Consider the following 27,724-nt stretch of genomic DNA (forward strand, 5'->3'; position numbering starts at 1 on the left):
CTGAGATAGCAACTCAATAAATGTGCTGTAAGTCTTCTTGACAAGAACGCCCAAGCAAAAGGCAATACAATACGTCCGAAGTTATTCTTGTACTCGTCGTCCTTCTCGTTGGCGGTTTTTCCGATGGCCAGTGCCATCACCAGGCTCTCTGCATGTTCGACCAGATTACTCAAACACTAGAACTGTTGGGATCACAGGGGTCTCTGTAGAGTGGTACATCTCTGATGGAGTAGAATTGTCCGTTGTTTGTGGTTACCTTAGTCTGGTAGAATTGAGGGCTGATGTAGCGGCCGTCTGCCCATCAAGCTGGGCAACCGGCAACTGGTAGTTTATCAGCCACGGCACCACTTCAGCCCGGGGCCCCAGCTATTGCAACAAGAGCTTCCGGTTAACACCCAAATGTCTGACGTCGAATATCGTCGGGTACATTCTGTTTCATCATGTTGAAACTGCCCCCATACTTATGGCCTAATTAAGATCCGCTGCAGTAGGCATAACAAACGCCTCACCAAACTCCTAAGTCCGCACAGTTCAATAGGAAGCAGCAACGTGACGATGAAACTTGGTAACCCGGCAAAAGGTGGATATCGGGCGAGTTGACATTGCGATCATGATGAGTGCAGCGGGCACCGTAGGAGTGCCAGACGCACTCGGCGCAAGCACCACGCTAGAAAGTGGGAATACGAGTGCACTGGCAGAAACGAGGAGTGGAAGTAGTCGCGCATTTGCTGACAGAGGCAACAGGCGTACGACCACGCGACTGGATGAGCATGGCCAGACAGTATCTCTGACGACGAATAATACTGGCAATGAACTTCTGGACAGAGGTGTTGCCGGTGATATGGATTTCAATGTCGTGCAAGGGCATATTGATCACCCGACGCTCTTCATCCTACAACCAAGATTAGCGTCCGGTCATATTTGTCTCCGCAGAAGAGGCATACCGTCATCGTCCGTAAGCTCTTCGACCCTCACCAACACGAGTGGATTAGCTGCCCACTTCCTAACCCATAACCGCCGCAAGGAGCATTTTTCAAATCGATTTTGGTGCTTGCGTCGAGGTAGGCACGATTGAAGGAAGTTATATATGTTTAGGGGTACTTCGGTGAGTGGCATCTACTCGACGGCCTCAAACAAGCCCTCCACGCTTGCGTGGTGAATGTAGACATCGTCTTCGACTTGCGGTAGGTGGGCGGACAGCCCATTCGCTGACGAGGAATACGGCAGTCCGCAGGGCGCACTGGGTCAAAATTCAAACATTGCCTAATTAGGATGCATAAACGAGATAAGCATACACCACCCGTATAGATAGTTAAGCTTCTTATCTTTACTATGTAATTATCACAAATTTAAGCGAATTCTATGTTTCGTATACGTGCATGTACAGAGTTTTACGGGGCCGCACAGGAGTGTATTCTCAATTCTCAACAATAATATTTACCATATTTTGTACGAATATGTCTTTAAGGTGCCCCAAGCGGGCTAACCTGGACCACTTCTCAGCAAAACTGCTATGGAAGTGGAAGACGTGTGCATTTTGTTCAATCGATTTATCCCAAGTACAAGAACCGGACGAAATCGACCTTACCAATACTGACGACTTCGAAACTCCAACGGCTACGATTTCATCACGTACACGACTTTCCAATACTACAACCAACCCGATCGAACAAGCACTTTATATACCAGATACACAGCCAGACAATAGTCTCCTTACTGCTCTTATTAAGGGCTCAGAGGAGCGTACAGCTAGTATCCAGCAAACCCAGAAGAAACCAGTTCCGAACCCAACTGTGGATATTATTATTCACCTATGGCTTGCATCTTTCTATGTTACGGATATAGATGGAATCTCTATTCGAACATACACTCGGGTTCAGTCTGTTAAAAAGTTTATTGGGAAGTCACAGTTCTTGTTAACTTCTAAGTTTACTTCACATACAGATATGATAAGTAAGGTCTTAGTAAAGTTTACGTCTGAGAAGCAATTCCTTGACCGAAACTGGAAGGCAATGCCCGTTACTCCAAAGAATCTTACGGATATGCATGAGTTTCGTGGGGTAGCGTACGAGGCTGAAGACCTTTTTACCTTTCTTCGCGAAGCCTCAATTACCCCTGACAAAGACGTTTACACTATCGCACTTGTTTCCGAAAGTCAAGTAGATCCGCTTGTTACTGAACCACAAGTATCAAAGAAGTTACGACTGAAACAACATACGCTTGACATGGTAACAACTAGTACAATACCTTTACCTACTGTCAATATGTTTACGAAAGCGCCTACGCCTAAACCTCCAACTCGAATTCAAACTCGAACCGAACGAAAGCCTTCTCTTAAGGCACAAGAAGTAATAAAGCAGGAGAGAGAAGGAATAAAGTCACGCAAGCATACGCACTCGCAAGTTGAGCAGCAGGGCCATACAGACGTTATTCAGGAGGATATAACTCTTAAGGGGGGTAGCCAGGAAGATAAGGAAGAGGACGAAATAGTAGTACGACAAGAGGAAACAATCGTTTAGGTATACTCTATATACTCAAGTTTCATCTATTTCTGAACTACTATCACTTCCTGACAGTGATGTATAAAGTTCATCTATACTAATCCCGCGGCTACGGAACTGTTCTTTTACCCATTCAATACCTCCATTTTGTTTTGGTAGTAAGTAAAGTTCTGGTTGAATCCTAGCCTCAATATATTCTTCAAGACGTTGCCGTAGGAAGTTATATGCTTCAATACGTGGATATTGTGTACCGCAGAAGTTTGTAACTGGTGGAAAGGTTTGTATAGGCTCCATAATACCTTTACAAACTTGAAAGACTTCGTGCGGAAGGAATTGATCCAAATTAAGTTCTTCACTTCCAAGTAAGTTTTGAAGTTTTTGAATCTTTACGTGATCGATTGGCTGAGCAAAGTCTTGTGCGGTTTGATGATCTGGATGATGATAAAGTTTCCATGGTTGACCAGAAACAACATGTGGGCGACTTTTTTGTGAGCGAATGCGATGGTTATTCCAGAGTTGAACAAAAGAGGTAAAGTCTTTACGGATAAGTGGCATAAAGATAAATAATAAGGCAACACGGTCAGAAAGCGATTGGTTATAAAATAAACCTAACGCTTGTAATCGATAGAAATATGCCTAATACTATTAGTAAATAAATAGATATAAAGGTAAATAATACGTACTCTCCAAGTTGCAGACTATGCTTGACAAAGTTGGTTCCACCAGCTTTCAATCTTAACATTATGGATACTTTTACTAAAGATCCAACAGTCACGGAACTGAATAGGAACGTCTTGGCCTGGCTGTAAAGGGGCCTTCTTTGTACGGTCCTGTGATAGATACCAATGACTACCAGCAGTTAAGATAGTTTCTGTACCACGGTCTGAACGAATAGTTTGTGGCATAATACCCCGTGATAGAAGTGTAGATAGATATTGGGCTAATACAGAACGGGCCGTATGTGCAGAAAACCCAACGTAAAACCACACAATATAACGGGAGTATGCATCGATGCTAGCATATATCTCAAACCCAAACGGAAGTAGTTTATCATATGCATCGAGTGACCATATAAAGTTTGTACCTGGCGTAGTCCAACCTTTCCGCCGGTATCGGATCTCTTTCAGTCGGTTTGCAACTTCCTCGGGAAAAACTGTACGATATGCTTTATATAAGACCGAGCGGCTAATAATATGGCCACGTTGGCGCATATATGTAAAGAGGAATTCTCGGCCAAAGTCTCGTGTAACGCGTGCTTCATCACTTGTTGTAGAGGCAAGGAAGTTTACAGCTTGGTGAAATGCTGCTTGAAGCTGCTCGGGGGTTTGACGGCGCCATAGTTTGTGGCATTTTCGAATATCTTCTAAGCCACGTTGTGAGACTGTGAAGCCTTCCGTCCGTAAGCATAAAAGAATATCTAAATCGGATAGCCTATGATCAAAGAAGAGCTGGAAGATACGTTGTAGTAAGGCGCTGGAAAATTCTGTACGGACTTCGCGGCGGAGGTTTAAGCTTTGTAGGAAACGTTTAAATGTTGACGGAGAGACCTGAATTTGGAATGATTCGGAAAGATATGTAATTATATTAGAATAAGTCCAGCCATTCTGGAACTTTTCAGTAATAATAGATTGAAAAGGGGTAAGGTCGATACGTGGCCGGCCAGCCATGGTGAGGTGCTGCAATAGTCCATACGGAGATTCACGAGGGAGAACGGGAAAATACAGATGTTGGCAAAGAAATACGAATTGGGTATCTTAAAAAAACCTAAAAACGCAAGGGTACGGACAGTCCTACGCTTCTGTACAGGGGTGCCAAACCCTGTACAGAAGTGCCCGACCCGCAAACCAAAGTTACCAACCGTAAACGCCTGTATCCATCCTCCCATTCCTGTAAGTATACCTATCGTTTCTGTACGCCGGATTCCCGATTCCATACGCCTTGGTAGGCATCTGTGGCATTGTGTAAATGCATGTTCACGTCATCTCCAGTTGTTGTACGGTCGTGTAGGATTTTGTAAGGTCCTGCTTAGTCGTGACAAAGCTCGATCTCGATGTTTTCGTTCTCATCTGTACATAACTGTAGTTAGCAAAGATGTACAGACGGCACCAGACATGTACGATAACGTACCGTACTTAACATCAGCGAGCTTGTCTGCGACAGAAACTAACGCATTTCTAATGAGTCGTATGTGCTTGGGCTTAACGCCACGGACCGCGTTGAGAAAGTCATACTCCGCACGGGAGACGCACAACTTCTTACTGCTCGGGGCGGAAGTGTAAATCTCTGCGGCAGGTCGCTTCGAGGGGGACGGGGCTGTATAGAATAGATCAGATTCATGTTTAGTTGTGTACAGGTTGGGACGAAACTTACCGAAGCTGCAGTTGGAGGCGCCGGAATTGTATGTACAGTTGGCGCAGCTAGCATAGCCGTCCAGAACAACACAGGTGTTGTACGGACCATTGCCCTTGATGCAGTTCTTGCACTGGTCCTTACCCTCGCGCGCATTTCCGTACACGTGCATAAGGAAAGAGTTGGCATTCTGCGCACGCTTGTACTCAAGCGCTTTTTTCTGACGTCTTCCGTTCTTGACCGCAGAGCGAACATCGATCAAGTTACGGGCCTATACAATATGTAAGCAAAAGAGTAAGGTACGTACGGGGGTGTAAGGAGACTATACCTCCGCTTCCTCATTGTCCAGAATGTTATTAATGAGAGTGTTGCTGGCATGAGGAATACCATCTGTAACAAGTTAGTACAATATTGTAGGGGAATTACAGAAGTGTACATACGGGTGAGGTAGTAGCCGGTTCCGAGAGCATGAGTGTACATAGAGGGTAGCTCGGCGGGCAACTCCGTAGGAATCTTTATGTCTCCGATCTTATCCGGCACGAGCTCGGCAGCCAGCTCCATGTCCTGAGCCATGATGTACGGTAGTGTAAAGTGATGTCGAGTGTCGTTCGGGATTGTAAGGATGTTGTAGGATGTTGTAGGATGTTGTAGGGTGTTGTAGGATGTTGTAGGATGTTGTAGGATGTTGTGAAGCTTTGCTGGAAAACTGTACGTAATGTGACGGGGGCGACGCCTGGCGCCCGGGGATGTGCGAATCTGTACAAAAGCTAACAGTTAGCAAATGATTGTACAGAAATGTACAAAAGCTCAAAAAATCGGAAAAAAAAAAATCAAAAATAGAGAAGACAAAAGAAAACGGAAGTGTAACAAAGGATAAAAACTGAATCTCTGTAAAACAGTGTAGAGAGCGCTGTAAATTTCTGTACAGTAGGGGTCACATACCTAAACTCTGCTTGGCGTGGGGAAAAGGAAGAAGTTCTGGGCCCCACTGAATTCCTATTTATTTGTCGATTTGGGCGCACAGACCATGCACCTAATCAACCGGAACCGGAAGATCTAACCTCCGACGGATTATTGTAGAGCCTCGTAGGGGGCTGTGGTTCTATGTAGTAAACCCTTATTTCCTAAAAGGGCAAATACCCACCTAGAAATGTACAAAAACAAAAATCGTTTTACGCGAGATTACATATGTTTACGCTTATGGGGTGTTCCTATCACTACCTTGAATTTTGACCCAGTGCGCCCTGCGGACTGCCGTAGAGGAACTCAAAAGTGCGGTAAGTGGCAGCTTTGCCAGACTCTAAAAACCCACATTTTCTCCGACAATCGCAGCTCCTTTACCAACGCGATCAACTTGAGTCACAGTTTACGCAGTAGTAACCAAGCTCTGAAGGATCGCTTGTTTAATATTACCAGTACAGGACTCCCGGATGCGACGTCTCTTGGTCTTCCAATCCATTGCACTCTCGTTCACTCGGTCGCTTCTGGCTAACCGCTGAGGATCCAAAGGATTTGTGCGTATCTGTGACATTTGAGGCAACATCTCCTCGACGCTACGGAGGTTGCATCCGGCGCCGTGCGACAGGTAGACACATTCAGCGCAGGCACCATTGTGATACGAAGAGATTCTACAACAAGATTCAACAGGCGGCTTCCCATCTCGCCTTCTTCTGTTGTCTTGAAAGATAACGAAACCGAAGGCGTACGGGAGCGTAAATATCGCCACATTAGTGCACCGAAGAGAATCCCCCAAGTCCTGTGTGCAGAAGACATGATGAGGTGGTTCATCCCCGGGTCCATACTGCTCGAATGCCGGACACTGAAGGCTTCTTGGCGTGAAACCGTAAAACTGCACGAGACAAAGCCTTGGTTGATATATTGCCAGGTTGGGCCACCGCGTCAATGGTTGGTAATGGAAGTGAACGAGCATCAACCCCTTTGCCATCCCCTTGAGCGGTGACACTTGCGGTTGGCATCTTGTAAACTTTGGCATTCTTCCGTGGTTAGAGCAGCCAGATCCTCGTCAGATGCCCGAGGCGAACCAGCACCGGACATCGGATCTCCCCTTCCGATACTTCAACCCGCATGCCATCGGCCTCGGGTCCCAACACACATTCGCTGTGGGAGAGTACAAGTTATCAGCAGTCCAAGGCGGATCACACTTTGAGGAAGCTGAAGCTGCATTTGGGTCCGCTTAAGGCGATTTCGGGACCAGTCCAGTCTTTTGACGCCTGGCATGCGGAGGAAGGGGAGCCTCTAAGCTTGTAGCTCATGGTATGATTAGGGAGGGGCTTCCTACAGTCGCCAGAATGGTAGGTCGTTCGATTGGGGCGCCCAACTACAGGCACCTTTAATTCTCCATCGTCAATGGCAGCACCAACGCGGTCGGCAAACTGGTTATAAGATGTGCTGGGTGTCAAGGCCGTGGCATTACTGTTTTCCTTCAACAGACAGCTCCGAGAATCAGGCACTGCGGAAAGGGCAATGATGACCCTCCTGAGCTAAAGAAGCTACATGGACTTGCGTGGCTTGCGTATCATATATCTGTGAAGACACTGAGAAGTGGTTTCCGTATTCTCATCTGCAAGAAGAATGTGCTTGCTCAGCAGAAGACGGCGAATGAAGCTTGCAGGGGTCTGATTCTCTCAAGAATATTCACCTGTAAGTCTGCCTCCAATCTGCAATCTGTGCTTCCATCCCTTCTCGCTAGTGACTGATATGATTGAACATATGAGGTGGTATTCTATTACCTGAGTGAGGTGCAATGGGCTACAACAGTCTTCACGACCGCTGCTTATCGTTGAGGGCAACATGGCAAATGCCCCGCAGTGCCTCAGTTGGCAGCGCGGCACAAGATCAATGAGATGGGAGGTATTGTAGCCAAGAATAGTTGCCGCTGTCGCAAATTTCTTTGAAATTTTGGACTTCGTCTTGCTGAATTGGCGCTTAATTGGTGCATGCGTCTGGATTTCCTCGTTATTGTCCTGGATTTCCTCCTCGTTGTGAGGCGCCGTCCGGGAGGCTTATAGGAGTCCGAGAAAGTCGAGGACGAGCCTAATGAAGCGAATATGACGGTTCTGGATCAAGATATGCGCGTCGGCGTTGGATCGTTTGGGGTTCTGGCTGCTTCTAGTGATGCGACAAGGTTGGACCTGGTTGAGGATGCATTGTTCAGAAAGCAACTTCTACAATCCTGTGAACATCACGCTTAGCTGTGATGAGGCTACATAGAAATGTATCTGCGCTGTTCTATTGAAGGTAACGGCACAGGCTTAGAGTTACCCTTCTTTTCTTCTTTGGAGCGGCTTTTCCAAAGGTCATTAGAAGTGTCTCGTAAACTGTGCTCTCAGCTCGACGATCCCACTTGTCATTTTGCCTTGGATTGCGGCAAAGATAAGCGTCAAATCCACTGGGTTATCTGTAGCCGGGCTGCTAGCCAGATGAACAGATAGTGGTGAGTGATTTGCCATTGCATCATGCGCAAAGCACTCGAGCGGTGTTGGACGTGGCATCGCAGATTTGATGGGCTTCATCCCATACTATCATGCCGAAGCAATAAGCCGCTATATAATTTGACCTCAGCAACGCGGAGTCATCGCTGGTCTGTATGTTGGAATGACCACTTGGCGCCATTGGTAAACCTAGTCATGGAGAGTTGATTGGCGGCCTACGTGGAAGTGACGAGAGCGACAGCCGAAGGTGGCAGGACGTCGATATGCTGCATGAGCAATGACGACTCCGATATTGTCGTTAGAAGAGCTCGGATCCATACCACTACGGGAGCAACGGGCTCCATGGGATAAGTACACGCACTCGCCGCACGCGCCATTCTGGTACGAGACCCCGTTACCCATACATCAAAGGAGATCCGCCGCGTTGGCTTGACGGATGAAAACGTTCTCCCCGATGCGGGCCAGGTATTTGAATAAGCCGTCGTCAACAGCCTTGAGTTGCCCGAAAGCCATTCCCAGGGCCTCGTGCGTGGTGAATGCCTGCCGACCACGGTTTCTAAGGGGGTCTAATGATTAGTCACAGAAATTATTTAGGGTGAGTCACCGTCCTCCGACTTACTTGGTCTTTAATAGCCTGCTAAACATTAGCCCCCTAGCTGAAAGCGTCATACAAAGCCCTTGGAACTGCCGAGTTCTTGATCTCGTTGTTATACTAAGACTTGGGAAGAGAAAGTTGGCTAAGCATGACTGCCTTGAGCTTGTTGAAATTATTGCGGCCGACCTGGTTAGACTTGACATCTTCCGCCTCGTAACTGGCTAGAATATTTAACCCTCTCTGAGTCTCGACCAGGGTCTGCAGACTCTCATTATGAAGAGACAATTGCACTATCAAGTAACTCTGCCAGATGGGGTTCGTCTCTTTCGGCGAGTAACTCTCCTTGACGGCGTTTGCCATGCCGGCATGGATTCGTCCCCCCATGGCAGCTTCCAGGCGCATTTTCATCCATGCGTCGGAGGACTGTGTATAGATCCTAACGACGTTCTCTTTATAATTACTAATCATAGTATTTACTATGAAAAGGCTTGCTTTTAAGCTTGCTTAGGTGTGAAGGCTTGCTGCGTAGTCTTTATGTTCTTCTTTAACGGAAATTCGGTATTTTATCAGCTTATCTATAAGCTTGTCGTGAATTTCCGTTATAGCTACCTTATCGTATAAAAGGGAGATTTCGAGGACGTTAAGCTATTCGCTACCGCTCTTTTTCTTCTTAGTGGGGATCTTAATAATCTCGGTAGTATCATCTTCGTCGCCGGGCTCGGCAGGCCCGTCTCTCACGAGGTCATCGTTCTCGCTCTCGATATCGCGCTCGAGATCACCGTTACCTTGCGAGCCAGTCTGGGCGTCCTGCTCGGATTCGTGATTGGTCTCGCCCCGTCTTGCATGGTTAGATTGCCATCGGCATCACAACCGCCCTGATAGAACGCACGAGCGGTGCTATCATGTTCGGACTCTGGTGACCGCTTGCGCGTTGTCGACACGCTTGGGTCTTCGACAGCCAACCAAACATTTAGCCACCCTCTAGCCAAAGGGTTCATACAAGGCCCTTGGAACTGCCGAGTTCTTTGTCTCATTGTCGTACTAAGACGCTCTCAAGTAGGATCAGATTCAGCAACGTCATTGAAGTCAGACGGGGCAAAGTTCTCAGGTCACTTTTTCCTTGACTCCTCGCATCGCTTGCCTGAAAGCTTGCCACGAAATATCTCAAGCGACTTCGCGACTCCAGAAGATTTGACCACAGCTTCCGCCATTCTGTCGTTGACCTCATCAAGTCTCGTAAACGTCAAAGATGCAATCGCGTAGCTTGGGTTACTTGGCACTGGGTTTCTTGGTGTTCTGATTGATATCCCAAAACCTCCCTAGCAAGATCTGAGGTTCATGCTTGGAGTCTGGACGATAGTACTTTTTTGCTCGTCAATATCGTGGACGAGCATAGGTGTCACCCAGTCGAAGAAAGCCTGGATTCGTAAGATTGAAAGAGGCATTCTAAATACGGCTCAGCTCACACACAGCTTGCAGTTGCAGTCAACAACCCCTGAACCACCCTGCGCGGTCTCAGACATTGATCGAGGCTTTGACCGAGGTGTGCGATCCTTTCTCCCGAGGTTCATCACTCTCACCTCGATTCACTGCCTGATCCTCGTCATAGTCTCCAGAGTTGCATGATCATAACTTCACAATGAGCGACGAGGAAGAAGGTTCCCACTGCAGTGAGTGCAGGCATGACCAGCAGGGAGGCCGCCACACCGCACCAGCATCGCTCGGAAATATCCTTCGCGACGAATCAGCTTCGCCGTATTCGCATCCATACGAATATCGACATCGCACGAGGGGAGCTGGATGACCCGGCGCTCCTCAGCCAGGGGTGGTGTGGACAAGAGACATAAGGAGGTCAAGGAGGAGAAGCGTTTTTGTATGCTCGTACGAAGCAAAAGACATATGAGAAGAAGTTTATGCGAGGATGGAGAAGTGAGATTGTGAGTTGGTGGGTTGTTTATGCCAACTGGCTACTGCCATAAAAGTTCCGCTAAGCATATGTGGTCACAAACTCGCAGGTGTTCGGCCATCCAGTAAGAGCAATATGAAATGCAGTCGGAAATGCAGAGCCGTAGTTCTAGCTTGTCCTTCTTTCCAGCTGATACGTTGTTGTGCTGATCCTCAGACGGCTTGATATGATCCTCACTGATGTAAGACGCACAGCAACTTCACAATAGTAGTCTCACGGTCTTCTGGAGTGGGAAGACGTGGCTGGTTTTTGTAAACGAGAGTTCTAATGCTTGAGATTCTTCGGATGTATACGTCACATTAAGATAGTGTATCCAAGATACCATTGCAAGCACGGAGGCCAGCGAATAATAATGTGGAAGTTGGCTTGGCGACCAACGGTAGCGTGGCATTTATATAAGGAGCACCGCATGAGAACACTGGTACGCTAATGCAGCATGTACGAATGGCGGTATTACACCCAGGTAGTACATGCGCAGGACGGGCACGCCCAGCGAGGATGGAAGTATTTGTAAACTGCTCGAGGCAGGTTGGGTATAAGTATATGAACAAAGACTGACTACTGTCATTAGAACTTTGTGCAAGAGATATTGGTGCTAAAGGTGGTAGTGGATTTCGTTTGAACTGCAAGGTCATAGCTTCGCATCGTCTGAAGACTTGGTCTCTTCCGCCTCCTTCGACGATGATACTTCTTTCTTCTCTGCTGTGGGAGTACTTGATGTCTCCGTGGCTTTTGATGTCGAGGGGGTATCTACCTTGGATGCGGCGGTGTCTTTAGAAAGCTCTTCGCTCTTTGCATCCGAACCAGAAGTGGTTTCGTAACGAGCAACACCGGAAACCAAAGCATCCGACTCTTTAAATAACTCGTCCTTCTTCTCAACCTTGGGTGTCTTTGGGTCAAATACGATTGCAACCTCCTCAAGCGGGGTAGCAGCTCCTTGTGCCGCAAGTAAGATCTTCTTCTTTGCCTCGGCGCGGAAGTCAGTGGCATCCTTTGGCGCACCTTCGGAACCGTGGACGGTTCTGCCTTCACGGCCACGGTCGTTCTTAATGTCTGTGCCGATTTCCGCTTTTTGGTCCTTCACAGCCTCAAGCGCTTGCGAAACGCTACCCTTAGGGGTGGTCTGTTGGGTATCCTCGCTACCACTGCCTTCTTCTTCTTTAGCAGGAGTTTCAACAGCCTCGGGCGTGGAGTCACTGTCGTCGTCGAGTTTGAGAGCGGCGTCGACGCCCTCGGTGACTTTGCGGATCTCCTCTTCAAGATCCTCGTCGCCCTCGGCAGCAGCGGAAGCAAGTTGTCTCTCAGCCTCCTTGTCCCCGACGATGCTACGCCAGAGGCTTTCGAGTTCGTCACGCCAGCCAAGCAATGACGCAAGTCTTCGAACACCAGCATCGCAAGTGCCCAGCTCAACAACGTCATCGGCACGACGGCCCATCTGACCGACCCGCTCCCTGTTAAGGAGCAACCTCGGAACACCAGACCTCGATGCCTCCGCGAGTCCGGCGAACGGATATACTGACAAACTCGTTCCCATGACGATAATGAGATCAGCCATGGCCGGAAGGTGCGTGTTGTGCCTGAAGGCCTCGGGCAGGGCCTCCCCGAAGAAAACGATATCCGGTTTGACAAGCCCACCACAGGTGTCGCAGTTGGGTACAATCTCGGCCTGGACATGTTCTTGCATCCGATCATCCGGGAAGGGAGTGGAGCATTCGATGCAGCGCTGGTGGGCGAAGCTGCCGTGTGCCTCAATAATCTTGTCATCTGGGACGCCGGCACGGCGCTCGAGGCAGTCAATATTTTGGGTGAAGTTCATCTGTAGCAAGCCCTTCTTGGCGAGCAAGGAGATGAAGACGTGAGAAACAGTCGGGAAGAATTTTCCTGGGTAAAGTTCCTTCGCGAGGTAGTAGAAAGGCTCTGGGTGCTTGCGGAAATATGTGATGTCGAAGACTGCCTCAGCGTAGGGGAGGTTGAGGCGGGCGAGGTTGGCATAGAGACCGGTACCGGGAGATCTGAAGTCGGGAACTGCGCACATCATGTTAGTTTAAATTTGGACGCCAAGTGAAGAAGAAGAAGAGAAGAGGACATCAGGAGACACGTACTGCCTGCGGCGGTGGAGATACCGGCGCCCGTCATGACGGCAATGCGCTTAGCATCGCCAGACTTGATGTAATCAGCGATTGCCTGAAGGCTGCGTGACTCGAGCGTCTTGGGCTGGACGCTCTCGTCCAGCATCGTGGACTCTTCGTTTCCCATCTTTTTGCGCGGCCGGTTCGAGTTGGGCCGGCCCTTGGAGTGCTTATCGCGACGTCGGCGGCCTATGATGGGCAGATTGGAGGGGGGGATGGTCGAGGGGCGAAAAGTGTGCGTTCAAGATTCGATCTGGGACGATGGAAGGTCGAGTAAGGAGTCCAGACTTTGAAGAGATTTTTGCAGGTTTTTTTTCTGGTGGAAGTTCGAACGTAGTTCGTCGGTCTAGAGGACTAGAGGCAAAGAAATGGTTTTTGAAAGGGACGAGCGCTGCATTGCCTCACACACTGGTGGCTCCCTCAAAAAAGTCGTTGGCTCGCTTCAGTGTTACATCATGCGGCGACCCCACCCCCGCCATCTCGGAGCTCTTATCGGTGGTGCTTATCGGTGGTTTGACCAACCGGGCTTTGGCGCGGGAATAAATCAATCAATCAGAGGCTTTCTGATTGACGAGCTAAGACTCTGTGACTCTGGATTAGCCAGCGAACTTTGCAGAAGATGATTTTTGAGGCAGAAACAGACCCACGCTTGCCATCACCAGGACGTCATTTAGCAGTGAGGAGTAAGAGAGTGTCTAAGTTGATGTTGCATGGTTGGATAAGAGGCTGAGGAAAAATGTGAGGGAGCGAAAGACTGCTTCATATACTAAAGTAATTAGGAGGAGAAAGCTGCAACTGTGAGGCGGGAGAAGCCATTCCCGACAACTATCGTTGGTTACATCGTAGGCTTGCATGGAATCGAAGAGGTGTCACTTCTGTTTGGTCCTTTCACATGCTTTGAACCAAGCAAGTCAAACGATCTTGCATCCCGTATGTATTCTTTTTGCGCGGGTAGACGACCCAAATATTCCATAATCACTCACCGACGGAAGACTGCATCAAAGCAACAAGCTGAAGTCTCTTGTATCTATGATTCGCATCTAACCCTTCTTTCCGCTGCTAATGCCGCATAATACTGTAAAACACGCATCATCACATGCCTTTCTACTTCATCTCAATGTCTCGTCACTAGAGTAGCTTATCACCAGGCAAACGGTAAGCGAAAACGAGAAGGGTACCAGCCAAAGCCATGGCCGCCGACGCCATGTACGGCAGCCCCATCAATACACCACCAGCGGCAGCGCCAGCCCGCAGCAAAGCTGAAATCACCGGCGCCGATATAAGCAAACTTAGCTGCTCCCCCCATGCAATGGTCGTGTTCAGGGTGCCGATTGTATGCGGCTCCACGACTGCGTTGAGTACTGCTCGGCAGATGTTGGTGTAGGTGGTACCCATGGAAAATATGACAAGAGCTGGAGAAATGTTAGGCCATGCACAACAGGCAAATACAAACGGGTATGGAATAGTCAACGTACCGGCAATCAAGAATCCAGGCGACCATGCAATGGCGATCATGAAGCAACCAACCGTCAAAAACACACCGGCCATCCGCACCAGCCACAAGTCGCGGATCAGGGGGTGTATGGCCGTCCGTTTGGTAATGTACCAGCTCGCCGCCGGGAGGACAGCCAAAAACATCGTCATGTTTGTGACGGTGGAAACAGTACCAAGAAGCGTAGCCTGCAAAGAATCCCGTCAGCGCGAATGCCCGCTAACAAGGGTCTGCCAAAAAAGCATGTTTTGTTTTTCCTTACCTTTGCCCAGGACCACCCAAACAGGTTGTGGACATATTGCGACATGATTTCCATTCTCACGTACTTGGTAATCACCGTCAGGTTGAAGCCTATGATGAGCGCGAGGATCCTCTTGGACCTGATGAGGAAGTTGTAGACATGGTTCATGTCATTCTTCATCGCAAACACAATCTGCTCCCGGAGACTGCGTTTGTCCCGTTCAGCGTCGTCGTTGGTCCTGTTCAGTCTCTGCTCGACCTCCTCGTCCGCGGCTCGCCGCAGCTCAGACGTCTCCGGGATGAAAGGGGGCAGACACGCCCCGAAGAAAATCAAGCCCATTCCCATGCTGAGAGCCAGCCAGGGGCTTTTGGTAAGCAAGACTGCGCTCAAGGGCGCAACTACCAGGTCTCCTAGGAGCGCGACCGCTCCAATCTTGTAATAGACCGCCGTTCTGATGCATGTCAGCTTCCGTGTTCGTACGGGACAGGGCAGAGATCGTACAGGTTGGAGATGGGAATCACGTCAGAAATCATGGTCCAGACCATGGCTTGCACCATGCCGCCGCCTCCACCGATGAACTGGAAGGCGGCTCCAAACCAAACTGTCCAGAGAGGCAGCACGTTCGGCCACAAGACTGTTTTGGTGAGCAAACGCCGGTGCAGATGGTACAGGGACAACACTTACGCGGCTGCAACATCCACGTAAACTCCAGAAGGAGGCCAAACATGGCCAGCGACAGTACCGGCCGACGGCCGTACTTGTCAGCAATAATACCGTAGGGAATAGATGTAATGAGTGCTAGGCCGAATGTCAGAAACATCCCATCTCGGCAGCGTACAGGCGTTAAACCCACAAGGTATGCAATCAAACGAATTCATCCATCCTTTAATCATGGCCAGTTCACCAGCCACCTCAGGGCCCTTGCAGATGTCGTCGACTGCATCTGTGATGATATGGTCCGGGTACTTCTTGCGACAGATGATCTCCTCCATGATCTGGTACGTCGGCGGAATTTGGAGGAATGCGCCGATTTCGAGGATGACGATGAAGGTCATGGACAAAACGATAACCTTCAGCTGGTACCCGCGACTAGGAGCGACCGTCTCGGGGAGGTCGTGTGCCAGCAAAGGCGTCTCCTCAGCGGGCCGATGCTCAACATCGCGATCTAGGCTGGTGTGCTTCTTGTTCGCCATGATGACCTTACTCCGGGGCAATCTACTGCCTCCAAGGGCCGAAAAAAAAGCCAAACAAGCGTAAAACTTAACTTCACAATGGCGTTCTAAAACTAAGCCGACTGAAAAATAACGTTAAAAAGAAGGCCAAACGAAAAAGAAGAAAAAGAAATGAAGCTTACACTTCAAACAAAAGTACCTGATAGTAGCGGCTAAAGGAGGGTGTTGGGTGGCGGTTTTGTGCTTATCGTCCCAGAGAGGAAGCTCATTAAGAGCAAAGTCGCGTCTCTCACATCATCTAGACTGCGACCCCGGACTTCAGGGTCCCAGTGATCACTGTAGCCAGCAAACCCCTGCTTGCAGCAATTGGCCAACACGCATTACGAGTCAGCCTGGGCTAAAGATCGCCAAGTCGTAATCACTGACAGACAGAGTCCGCTGACCATTGGCAGTGAGGGGATAGTGTACGTCCAAGGTGCTAGGATATCTGAGATGACGCGAGGTTGTCCGGCACCTCGCTCCGTCGTCGGCAGCGCAATTTGTCTCAAAAGCCAGCCTGGCCATGATCAACAGCGACTCAGATCACAACCGTCATTGTAAGCATATTTTCACAGTTCAATCATCTCACGTCTCGGCTTGCCGCACCATCTTGTCTTCTTCGTCCCGGATTTCGCACCTCAGAACTCTGTTCCTGAAGCCAGCGTTCTCGAAGGGTGCCAAAAGTCAAGCTTGTGCCCGTCGTCCCAATTATCGGACTGTGGTCGGCGATGGTCTACCCCTCCCTTTGAGCCTTGGTCTGACAGGGATCCGTCGGCGTCGTCAGCTGTGTGGCATGACAGCCCCAAAGCTTAAATGAGTTTGACGTAGTAGTCAACGGCCAGTTATCTGGCACGACATGACAAACCTCGGACCGAAGTCTATTTTCTCCCTTGGTTGTCGGCTGTCGATTGTGAGGATATAACAACCGCGATTAAGAGCGGTCTGACTCGGCTTTGAACATCCTATGTCGAGTTGTTTGTCACCAGGAAAATCTCGAAACATTTCGTCGATCGAATGACTGCGGCAGTAAAACTTACAGACGACATGTTTCTATCCCATTCTTTTTTTGCGATCGACCGAAACAATCTTGAGTCGGTCCCAGGCCATTCGCATCCCTTGGTATCCTAACGCTGTCATGTCAATCATGCGCCTATCCGTTTCTTTGGATCGAGCTTCATCGGAGGTGACTTACCAATACCACTGCTTCTTCTTCTCTTGGTCAATCCGAACCCTCATCCTGTACAGGGATTGCACGCACACACACACACAACCTCAACCGGCACCTCTTGGATCCAAGATGAAGCACATCACGCTGCTTTGCGATGAAACGACCCGGCTTGAAAGTTCATGAACGTGAATCAATTCTAGAGTTAAGGAAACATACCCTTCGGAGAAAAGTCTTGCAGGTAGTCTATCTCGCTTGGCCTGAGGATCACCCGGCTGATCCCGTCGTCGTACGTGACATGCGGCTCGTCCTCCTGCACGGCGTACGGGTTCACCCACTTGAGCGACCCCCTGCCGACATCCACATTGTTGAAGTATCGCCTGATGGCCAAGCTCCAGGTGAAACTGCTCACCGACGGCCCCATGAAGTAACTCGACCGCGCGAGCACCTCGTAATCCAGCGCGCCCTGCTGGTCCCACGACAGCAACGTCAGGGCCATCTCCTGGGCGGGCGAGCTTAACAGATCGTGTTTGCCGAGTACCGTGAGACTGCTCGCCCGCGCCTTTTCCGCGAACCGGACGACGTCCGCCTGCAGTCCACTAGCGACGTAGATGACACGGAACCCTAGACGCCCGCACATCTCGATGAATATGTCCGTTTGCTGGTCAAAGGTGTAAATGTTTGTCCAGCCAGCACGGATCGCGTCGTCCTCTGTACGCAGGTGCACGCCGCAGTACGAATTTCGAGGAACGAGGTCGCGGGGGTCCAGCGTTTCCTTCAGGTTGTATCGTTCGCGCATGGCCCACACCACCTCACCAGCCAGCCCCCTGACGTCTGGATTTATACGCAAGAGACGCCCCAGGGCTGTGCGCAGCTTGGGTCTCGAGTGGATGTCAAAGTTTAGGAGGGTGGCCGTCACCGGAACAAGCGTTCTAGACCCCGGGGTATAGGCCTTTTGGGAGGTGAGCCACTTTTTGAACTGCTCCTTCAAGACGGCCTCGGTATTCTTAGGGTCCTTGTCAGAGCGGGCGTTCGCCCAGGTGTATATATCCGAGATATTGGACGTGACTGATGCCTCTTCGACGGTTTGGTAGATCTTGAGCTGCGGGCAATGCTCGCCCATGGTCTCCAACAGCCAGTCCTTGTCAAAGTAATGACTGAAATCGTGGAAGCCAATGTCGTTGTCTGTAAAGCCGAGGCCGGCATCCGTCTCATTTTTAGGTCGACGCATCGCGTACGAAGGGAGTATAACGTTGGCGCCGACGAGTATGGCCGCGTGGAAGAACTCTAGGATCGTGGCCCGAACGTTGCCGAGTCCGCCGCGCGACTGTTGCATATGAAGGACAACATCCTTGCGCCAGGTTGCCTTGCGGCACACTTCCGAGATGCGGTTCTGGTAGAAGTCTTTACCGTCGGCCTCGAGCCACGCCTTTTTGAACTCGGCGGCGTTCCACGTCTTCCCGCTTGTCTGGCCGGTCTTCTCGTTGATGACTAGGTCGTCATCGACAGTATCCTCGACGTCAGTGACATCTTGAACTTTGGAGGCATCCTCGACCTTGGGGCCATTTCCATATTTGGGGACGTCTTCGAATTTGTGAGTGTTTTCGAACTTGGGAACATCTACAACTTTGTGATCATCATAGAACTCAGGGGTGTCTTCAAACTTGGAACCATCATTAGTCGTGGTTGAATCCCAACCGTTGAAGGATGTAATAGAACCGCGATGTGTAGTAGACAAGACAAGCCATAACACGATAAGAATTATCGCGAAAGGGACTGTTTTGAGAAGCATCCAAGTCGACATTTTTTTTTGTAATTTATTTTTTTCCCTGTGAAAAGGAAAAAAAAAAAAGAATAAGGAAAAAAAAAAAAGAAGAAGGAAAAAAAAAAAAGAAGAAGGAAAAAAAAAAAAGAAGAAGGAAAAAAAAAAGAGGGGGGTCCTCGTCCACCCGAGTAGACTGCTTCGTGGAACCCGAGTTCATCATATAAACGGTTACGTATCTTCAGTACTAGCAAAGGGAGGGCGAACCGTTTGGAACCGTACCGTACCGTTCATACCAGGCAACCCAACCCCTTAATACACTCGGGCCGGAGGTAATCCTCCTTACACGGGACGACTGTACGGGGAAGGGGAACACCAGGTTCATTCCAGCTCGCAAAACATGGCTTGCAACATTCCAGCCTCACACGAAATCTTCCAGAATAGGATACATGGTGATGTCTCATTGAATGTCATTGCAGCTTCGTATGCCATAAGGGATAGCTTTCTAGAGACCTTTACAAGGTATATATATTTTGAGGCTGAGACAATTTTACTTCAAAGAGTACTACGGGGGTACATTGTAGAGTCCACCTCTGATGAGAGCCGAACAAGTATCGATCACGACACGGGCAGACTTCTGCGTATGTCCAGCGCGTGCTCTCCTACACCCTCATTCCGTGTTTTCATTTCACACTGCTGTTTGGAGATCACATCTCTGTACTTGAACAGGCTGCTGAGCTGCTGGAAGGAATGTTTAAGGTGCAGATGCTTCAGCTTACACGCCACAATGTACGCAGAAGGGAGGTTATTCAGGGATTTCTGAAATTACTTCGAGCTTCTACGCGACGAGAATAGGTACCCATGGGAGATGGTTCTGAAGTTGAGAGAATCCTCATAATCTGAAATGGTCATAATTGTGGGTGGCAGGCCTCGCCGGCCCGTCACGTGGGCTGACGGCCGCCACCACTGGTCTTAGCCAGCCTCCACAGCCCTCTAGCCAGTTAGTTAGTTCTTCCAACCAACAACACCACTTTTCCCATTCTGAGCGTTCTGTGCTGGTTTCGCCCACAGGTTATGAGCCCAGCGTTATTCTTTCGGAATAACGTCGTTTTACCCATTATTCTACTCGTCTGTCAATTTTCTATTGATTCACGAATTTTTGCGATTTTACTCGCTTTATTTACCCTTCTGTGCGATTTTCTCGCTTTCTTTCCTCTTCGCTGACGAATTTCACTTTCTGACGCGATATTGGCTGCCTGGCGCGCACGAATATCACGTGGCACGCGACCGACCACCACAACCCACTGGTTTTCACGAACACCACGGAATTCCACCACAACAACAGACTTTTCAGTCACAACCACACTACAACCATACTTTTACTTCGATTTCCTCGTTCTCACGAGAATTCAACCATTTCAGCTTCGGTTTTTCGAACCAGCCCATCAGTTTCTCGTATCTTCTACGAGTATTCATTCTTCCCTTCGATTCACCGTATTTCTACGGTCGGATCTCACAATTCCACCTATTTCTCGTGTTCTTACGCAAGATTCTCCCTCCTACACAACATTCATACTTCTTCAGTACCATTTACTCATCAATACTTTCCCTTTCCAACAGCACGCGTAGGTGGCAGCGAAAGTAAGCCATCTAACGTACAGACACGCCTCCAAAGCTGCGGCCTCGGAGAAACGCCTGTGATCGAGGTGCGACCATAAGTCTGTCCCGCACTGTTGTGATACCCTCATTTTTCACTTCAAGATGTCTCAAAACGACTTCAAGACCGTCTTCACGCCTCTCCCTCGCCTGAAAGGTGAATCCAACTGGAACACCTGGCGCATGCTTGTTACAGCGACCCTGCGAGGATACGACTTCGAGATATTCCTCGAGACTGACGTCCCTCGCCCTGCTGACCCTATCGCTGCAGAGGAATGGAGAAAGAACCGTAACGTCACGTATGGTCTCCTCATGAACGCCAGCGAATCGGTTCTTGACAGACTCTGCACAGCGGGTTGGGTTGACGATGGAAACCCTTACGAATTGTGGCAGGCGCTCGAGAAGCACATTCCGAGAATCTCACAAGACGCCACAGCTGCCCTTGTTGACGAGTTTGCCAAGACCACCGCCAACGATCACAAGACTCTTCACGATGCCCTCAATCGCTGTCACCACCTCAGAAAGCGTATTGAGACCATTCACGGTCGTCTGCCAGACTCCTTCCTCGCTGTTTTCCTCCTTAACTTCTTTAAGGACCGACTTCCCGATACGTACAAGCATTTCACATCGAAGGGCGCCACCCATCCCACGTGGAATGAGGTGGCTGATACGATTTACACACTTGCCCAAGACGAGGATCAAAAGCGCAGTTATGCCACTATTCGCAACACACCTGGAGGCAAGTCTGCTGGCAGTGGGGGTCCTGCCTCTCCAGCCGTCACCACCACCGTCACCTCCACTGTCACTGCCTCCAAGGAAAAGAAGAAGTGCGACCACTGCAACTGTGATCACGAGACCACGAAGTGCTACGTCGCCCACCCCAATCTCATCCCTCTACACTACGTCAACCGGGATAAGTTGATTGAAAAAGCGAGAAAGCACGTGTGTGGCGATCGCTGCCGCTGGGATCAGCCTACTTCTGTTGATGGCACCCGCCAGACTGTTGTCAGAGCGTCACCTGCCATCTTGGGTCAGTCTGCCCTTGCCTCCATCGCCAGCCCAGCAGTTTTCACTGCTGCCCGCGATGACCTCATCACCCGAGACGATATCGTTCTCGATTCTGGTTGTACTACTTCAACCTTTAACAACTTGCGATATTTCGTTAAGTACGCTGAAAAGAGCGATTTGACACCTTCCACTTCTGCCTCCGGCGCCCCAGTCCGGTCACTTGGCGTGGGCACCGTCTTCTTCCAGACCCTAGACCCCACCAACCCTAACGTTATTCACGATTGGACACTTCACAACGTTGAGTATAACCCTTCCAGCCCGGCCAACTTACTCAGCCCTGGAAAACTTCGTCGTGATCACGTGGAATATGATTGGCAGACCTCAAGCCTCATACACGTGACACAGCGCACTTCCCTTGCCAAAGTTCATTGGGTTTCTGACGTCTGCGTCGTTGAGACTCATGATACTGGAAATCACGTGCCTCGAGATATTGCTGTCAGCCTCGCCGCCTTCCGGGCTACCCAGCGACCGTCTCTTGAACTGATGCACCGCCGGCTGGTTCACGCCCACCCATCACGTGTTGTGGAGGCTTGCCGCCGTGTTGGCATTCGGTTCACAACGTCAGAAATTGACGCTTTCTTCTGTGAGTCTTGCCATCTCAGCAAATCCACTGAACGGATTAGTCGAGACCACCCACTTCCACTTACGAGTATTGGCGATGAAATTCACCTTGATCTCGTTGGTGTTCTTCCCCTATCAACAAAAGGGAACCGTCAGGTTCTACACCTCATGGATAAGTATAGTGGTTACCACTGGGTTGTTTTTCTGCCCAACCACAAGTTTGCCACCATCCTGGCAGCTATTAAGAAATGGGATACTGAATTCTATAGTCTCACCGGCCTCAAGCCCAAGGTTTGGGTTTCTGACAATGCTCCCGAGCTAATCAAGGTTTTCAACGACCCCTACTTCGAGGGTACTCGCCACAACACGACTATTGCCCACACGCCTTCCATGAACGGTACTATTGAGCGTGCTGGTCGTACCATCGTCGAAGGCGCCCGGACACAGCTGATTGACATGTCCCTTCCAGAGGAACTGTGGGATTACAGCATCGATTCGGTGACTCAGATTCTCAACCTCTTGCCCACACCCTCCAAGGGTAACTTGAGCCCTCACGAGATCATGGCGAGAGAACTGAACTTGGCTGCTGAACGAGAGGCACCCCACATTGAACATCTCCGAACGTTTGGCTGTGCTGCCTACGTACACAAGAAGGGCCCTCGACGCCCTATGCGCTCTGCCAAGATGGAACCACGAGCAATCAAGGGATTCCTCGTCGGTTACGGTTCTCTTCGTGGCCACATTTACTACGTTTACCTGCCTGATCGAAAGGAGGTTATTCGCTGCAGAGATGTTCGATTTCGTGAGGAACCGCACAAGACAGTGTTGCCTCCAACTACTGGCACACCCAACATTGATGAAATTGAACATGATGCTGCGTTTGTCGAACCAGATATCATCATCCAGTACACCATCCGTCAGAAGCCTATTGAAGGTGAAAAACCCGTGACTGGTGATCCCAAACCAGATGAGACCATCGTTGAAAAAGCGATGGCACCCACTGATACACATCTCATGTCTCCGCCACCAGAGAACCTGTTGGAGACCACTGCTACACCTCGTGACAGCATTACTAACGAATTGAATGATGACGAATTCGTCGCTTCCGTGGAAACAATGGAAACTGATCACCAGGACCCTGATTCCCTCTCCACGATTGTTGAGGAAGCAACGAGTCAACCGGCAGAGTCCTCTCGACCTCGCCGCGCCTCAGCCCAGCGACCACCTGGTCACTACCGAGCCGCCAGTGGCGTACGCTCCTATGCTAAAAAGACTTTTCTATCTGCTGACATTCCAGCTTCACTAACTTCTCGTCAATTCTCTCTCAGCGTGCTTTCTGCTACTGCCCTTTCGAAAGTCCTACCCGACGGCGTGGTGATCCCGAAGTCCTACCGTGAGGCGCAGAAGAGCCCACAGTGGCCCCAGTGGGAACAAGCCTTCGAACGAGAGATGACTCAATTCACGGAAAAGGGGGTTTACGAAGTCGTTTACCCACCACGTGACGCTAAAGTCCTGCCCGGCAAGTGGGTATGTGACATCAAAACCAACAAAAACAACGAAATCGTGCGCTACAAGGCCCGATATGTGGTTTGTGGAAACCACGAGAAAGGTGACTGGTCATCGCAAGAGGTTTACGCTGCAGTTGCCTCTGCCACCGCAACCCGCCTTTTCTTCGCAGTTGTCGCACTTCTCGATCTTGAATACGAAGTATATGATTTCGACACTGCTTTCCTAGCCGCCTCGATTCCAGAGGGGGTTAAGGTGTACGTCCGGCCCCCCGCTGGCTACGCCACTGCAGACAACAAGGTTTGGCTGCTCCACAAGGCACTCTATGGATTGAGAAAATCACCACTTTGGTGGTTTCGACTTATCAAGGGTGAAATGGAACGAATTGGCTTCACTGCTGTTGATGGGGAGGTTTGTCTCTTCGTCAATCACAAGATTAAAGCGTACGTTCTTATGTACGTCGACGACAACGCCATCGCCGCTCCCAACAAGCAAGTCATGATGGAAGTTCGTCGTCTCCTCGAGAAGGTCTGTTCTCTTAAAGACCTCGGCGAGGCTACCGATTTTCTCGGTTTCCAGATTGAACGCGACAGAGCTGCCGGTAAGATTTTCGTTTCCCAAGCCAAGTACGCAAAAGCAGTGCTTCAACGATTCGACTTTGATGGTTTGAGTGCTGTCAAGACGCCTATGGCGACCACTGACGATCTGCCCGTCACCTGGGACAAGAACGAGTGCTCGCTTGACGAACAACAACTTTACATCGAACAAACCGGCTGCCTTAACTTCCTGGTGGCTGGAACTCGCGTTGACATGGCCTACACCGTCAGTAAATTGTCACAGGCGAATTCAGGGCCTTCTAAGGCCCATCTTCGTGCTATTAAGCACTTATTCCGATACCTCAAGGGCACCGTTTATCTCGGTATTGTACTTGGAGGCATCCCCACGATCAACGAGTTGGGGCTCTACGCTGCTGCAGATGCCTCTTTCGCTGACAACAAGCCATCACGAGTCTCGACAGGTGGTTACGTCGTCTTCCTCGCTGGTGCGCCGATTGCTTGGAAGTCAAAGAAACAGACTTTCGTGACTTTGAGCACCACGGAGGCTGAATTCATCAATCTCACACCTACGGCAATTGCTGTGAAGTGGATCAGACGTTGCCTCTCCCAACTGCTCGGCAAACCCATCACCACGCCTACTATCATGTTCACTGACAGTGCCAACGGCTACGACAACGTCATGAACCCACTCAACGAGGCACGAACCCGCCACATCGACGTCCGATACAAATGGATCATACAGGAGGTTCACACTGCGAAAAGCATCGAACTCCGACTCATCAAGGGCGCTGATATGGCCGCCGATGGACTCACGAAGCCACTGGTTGCGGTCAAACACAAGGAATTCGTTCGTTTGTTGGGCATGGCGGAGGGATTGGATTGAGAGGGGGATTTTGAGACTGTGGGACTATTGATATTGAGACTTCGGGATTCGGAGGATTTCACGGCCTCCTATTGGCCAGGTTTAACCGGTAATTGACCGAGTTTTCTAATAGTTGAGAACTCCTCGGATTTGGAGGATTTGGGACTTTTCCTGTATTTCCTATTATTCTACTGCTTTTTCGCTGAGGAGTCTGAGAGGGGGTGTGGGTGGCAGGCCTCGCCGGCCCGTCACGTGGGCTGACGGCCGCCACCACTGGTCTTAGCCAGCCTCCACAGCCCTCTAGCCAGTTAGTTAGTTCTTCCAACCAACAACACCACTTTTCCCATTCTGAGCGTTCTGTGCTGGTTTCGCCCACAATAATCCAGTCCAAGTGGCCCGTATGATGACTCAGCACTCAACCGCGGGGGGTCCCAGTGACAAGAGCTACCCCGCCGGAACGCCAGAGCTCCTTGTCGACCCAATTCCAACACGGAACCAAAACCACGAGGTACAAACATGTCTGCCGGCAAAGCGAAAGTGACCTCTACCGGGCCTCTGGTATAGTTTCCTATTCCGGCGCACTCCCGGTCCGTTCTCACTGACCCCCCCTACTACTTCAAACAGCCCGACAGCGAAGCCGCCTGGGTCAAGCTCGTCAAGATCAACTACGCCGATCAGAATGGCAAGGCCCGCACCTGGGAATCCGCGGAGCGCCGCACTCGACCCAAGGGCGGCGAAATCGACGGCGTCGGTATCGTCGCCATCCTAGAGAAGCCTACCGGCCCGGAGATCATTCTCCAGAAGCAGTACCGCCCGCCAATCGACAAGATCACCATCGAGGTGCCCGCAGGCTTGGTCGACGAAGGCGAGACGGCCGAGCAGGCTGCCGTTCGGGAGCTGAAGGAGGAGACTGGCTATGTTGGTGTCGCGTCCGAGACGTCGCCTATCATGTTCAATGGTACTGTTTGTCCCTTTTCATATCATCTACATGGCTGTTCTGGCATGCTAATCTTTTGTACTGCTGAACTAGACCCCGGCTTCTGCAACACCAACCTTCGCATGGTCCACGTCACGATCGACGCCACTCTCCCAGAGAACCAGGAGTTGAAGCCTGAGCTGGAGGAGAACGAGTTCATCGAGGTCTTCACCGTGCCTCTGTCCAACTTCTGGGCTGAGTGCGTCCGCCTCGAGAAGGAGGGCTATGCGGTTGATGCCCGCGTCGGCACGATAGCAGAGGGCATCGAGCTAGCCAAGAAATTCAAGCTGTGAACGAACCTGTCGTCTGCTTCCCCCGTGCTTGTGCAGTGTAATCATTATATCTTGCCCTCCCTCCGAAGACCCTCCCACAAAGCCACCGCACCAAGACACTTTGCATCCCGCGCGCCCTCCCTCCAAAGGTCCTTCATATGCACAATCTTCAACGTGATCCTTTCCCCGTGATCTCTAAGCCCAGTCAGCTTCCCGCTCCAATCCTTCAACTGCTCGCGCGGAATCCGCCTCTCGTGGCTGTAGATCGTCACGAACTCATCACATCCGCCGGCGGAGGGATACATCGCTTCCGCCAGCCCCTCATCACCTTCCTCCTCCGCCGCCTTGCCTGCACCGGCGAGTTCGCTGAGGTTGGTGAGTTCTGACTCATGGATCTTGAGCCCGCACTCCTCCTCCATTTCCTTGGCCGCCGCGCCAGCGAAACTACCGTTGTCGTCAACCATCCCCGCGGGCAGTTCCACGAAGGACAGACTGCCGGCCGGTATCCTAGGCTGCACGGTGAGGACGACGTATCTCTCATCGCTGTCGGATGGTACATCGTCAGGGATAAGCATGACCAGCATCGCAACGCTCGGCCCGCGAAGGAACACGCTCGCGGGTAGCTTGTCCCCCGAGCCGTTGGTCACCTCCGCCACAACCTTGAGGAACCCAACCCTGCCGCCGCCAAAGAGGTCAAAAGCTTGGACCGTAACGCCGCGCAGGGCGTAGGGGTCGGTGTGGAATGGATGGCGCGGGTTTTTGCCCTGAAGAGCTAGCGATCCATTGAGACCCTTGATCCAGTTCTTTAAGCGCGTTAATGAATGGTCTATGTCATTTAGAATAGCGAGGGGGGAATTGATTACATTAAAGGGGCGGAAACCCAAGAGTTGGTCTTTTGATAGGCCGTCTGGCAGCTTGACCTGGATACCGTTGTCCTTGAGGGTGACTGTCGACATTGTTCTGATAGTGAGGCACGAATGCGACGGTAGAGTGTGTGGGCGAACTGGCGTTAAGAGAAAGGAGTCTTTCTGGGAGATGAGATTAAATGTTCTTCGTCCCAACCCCGGCGCTATCGTTCTCATCTCTGACGTTTGGACTCGATTGGGCAGTGTAGCCTGATGTTGGTGTAAGTGAAGTAATTGACGTCAGTCCGAAAGAGGACATTTAGTGGCTTGTGGGGCTGGCTTGCAGTGACAGGCAGACTGCCTGGTTGTCTGCCTGATCCAAGCGCTGAAGTGTGAGATTGTTGCAGGTCACAGCAATATACTGACTACATAGTATGTGCTGTTTTACAGTTGTCAAACTGCCGAACATACACCAGACTTTTCTTAAAAAAACAAAAGGTAAATTTGCTGTAGTTTTCGAGTATCTGGTTTTTTCTTGGTAGTTGTTCAATTAAGTGC

At 50.3% G+C, this 27,724-nt stretch overlaps 9 protein-coding genes across 9 annotated transcripts; 3 read left to right on the top strand and 6 right to left on the bottom strand.

Moving 5' to 3' along the window:
- Positions 1–667: 667 nt before the first annotated feature.
- On the bottom strand, positions 668–950 carry CTRU02_207233 (uncharacterized protein; the record flags this gene model as incomplete). Its single annotated transcript, XM_036719381.1, has 2 exons — positions 668–892; positions 945–950. 2 exons carry the CDS (start codon positions 948–950, stop codon positions 668–670), a joined length of 231 nt encoding a protein of 76 aa, XP_036589088.1.
- Positions 951–1,457: 507 nt separating this feature from the next.
- On the top strand, positions 1,458–2,519 carry CTRU02_207235 (uncharacterized protein; the record flags this gene model as incomplete). Its single annotated transcript, XM_036719380.1, has 1 exon — positions 1,458–2,519. One exon carries the CDS (start codon positions 1,458–1,460, stop codon positions 2,517–2,519), a length of 1,062 nt encoding a protein of 353 aa, XP_036589087.1.
- A 2,007-nt stretch (positions 2,520–4,526) lies between these two features.
- On the bottom strand, positions 4,527–5,423 carry CTRU02_207234 (uncharacterized protein; the record flags this gene model as incomplete). Its single annotated transcript, XM_036719379.1, has 5 exons — positions 4,527–4,567; positions 4,629–4,814; positions 4,872–5,121; positions 5,179–5,240; positions 5,291–5,423. The coding sequence occupies 5 exons, from the start codon at positions 5,421–5,423 to the stop codon at positions 4,527–4,529; spliced, it is 672 nt and encodes a 223-aa protein (XP_036589086.1).
- A 6,071-nt stretch (positions 5,424–11,494) lies between these two features.
- Positions 11,495–13,119, bottom strand: CTRU02_207236 (NAD-dependent protein deacetylase hst2-1; the record flags this gene model as incomplete). Its single annotated transcript, XM_036719376.1, has 2 exons — positions 11,495–12,888; positions 12,966–13,119. 2 exons carry the CDS (start codon positions 13,117–13,119, stop codon positions 11,495–11,497), a joined length of 1,548 nt encoding a protein of 515 aa, XP_036589083.1.
- Positions 13,120–14,120: 1,001 nt separating this feature from the next.
- CTRU02_207237 (MFS transporter) lies at positions 14,121–15,918 on the bottom strand (the record flags this gene model as incomplete). Its single annotated transcript, XM_036719375.1, has 6 exons — positions 14,121–14,404; positions 14,468–14,672; positions 14,747–15,176; positions 15,227–15,359; positions 15,410–15,523; positions 15,579–15,918. The coding sequence occupies 6 exons, from the start codon at positions 15,916–15,918 to the stop codon at positions 14,121–14,123; spliced, it is 1,506 nt and encodes a 501-aa protein (XP_036589082.1).
- Positions 15,919–17,306: 1,388 nt separating this feature from the next.
- CTRU02_207238 (alternative oxidase) lies at positions 17,307–18,905 on the bottom strand (the record flags this gene model as incomplete). The annotated part of the gene is made up of 1 exon (XM_036719374.1): positions 17,307–18,905. One exon carries the CDS (start codon positions 18,903–18,905, stop codon positions 17,307–17,309), a length of 1,599 nt encoding a protein of 532 aa, XP_036589081.1.
- Positions 18,906–20,624: 1,719 nt separating this feature from the next.
- On the top strand, positions 20,625–25,094 carry CTRU02_207239 (reverse transcriptase domain protein; the record flags this gene model as incomplete). Its single annotated transcript, XM_070204856.1, has 1 exon — positions 20,625–25,094. The coding sequence occupies one exon, from the start codon at positions 20,625–20,627 to the stop codon at positions 25,092–25,094; it is 4,470 nt and encodes a 1,489-aa protein (XP_070061389.1).
- Positions 25,095–25,589: 495 nt separating this feature from the next.
- CTRU02_207240 (ADP-ribose pyrophosphatase) lies at positions 25,590–26,342 on the top strand (the record flags this gene model as incomplete). Its single annotated transcript, XM_036719372.1, has 3 exons — positions 25,590–25,631; positions 25,698–26,031; positions 26,104–26,342. 3 exons carry the CDS (start codon positions 25,590–25,592, stop codon positions 26,340–26,342), a joined length of 615 nt encoding a protein of 204 aa, XP_036589079.1.
- Positions 26,343–26,386: 44 nt separating this feature from the next.
- On the bottom strand, positions 26,387–27,403 carry CTRU02_207241 (NUDIX domain-containing protein; the record flags this gene model as incomplete). The annotated part of the gene is made up of 2 exons (XM_036719371.1): positions 26,387–27,124; positions 27,185–27,403. The coding sequence occupies 2 exons, from the start codon at positions 27,401–27,403 to the stop codon at positions 26,387–26,389; spliced, it is 957 nt and encodes a 318-aa protein (XP_036589078.1).
- Positions 27,404–27,724: the final 321 nt, after the last annotated feature.

Source organism: Colletotrichum truncatum, assembly GCF_014235925.2.
Source record: "Colletotrichum truncatum strain CMES1059 chromosome Unknown Contig_0004, whole genome shotgun sequence".
NCBI lineage: Eukaryota > Fungi > Ascomycota > Sordariomycetes > Glomerellales > Glomerellaceae > Colletotrichum > Colletotrichum truncatum.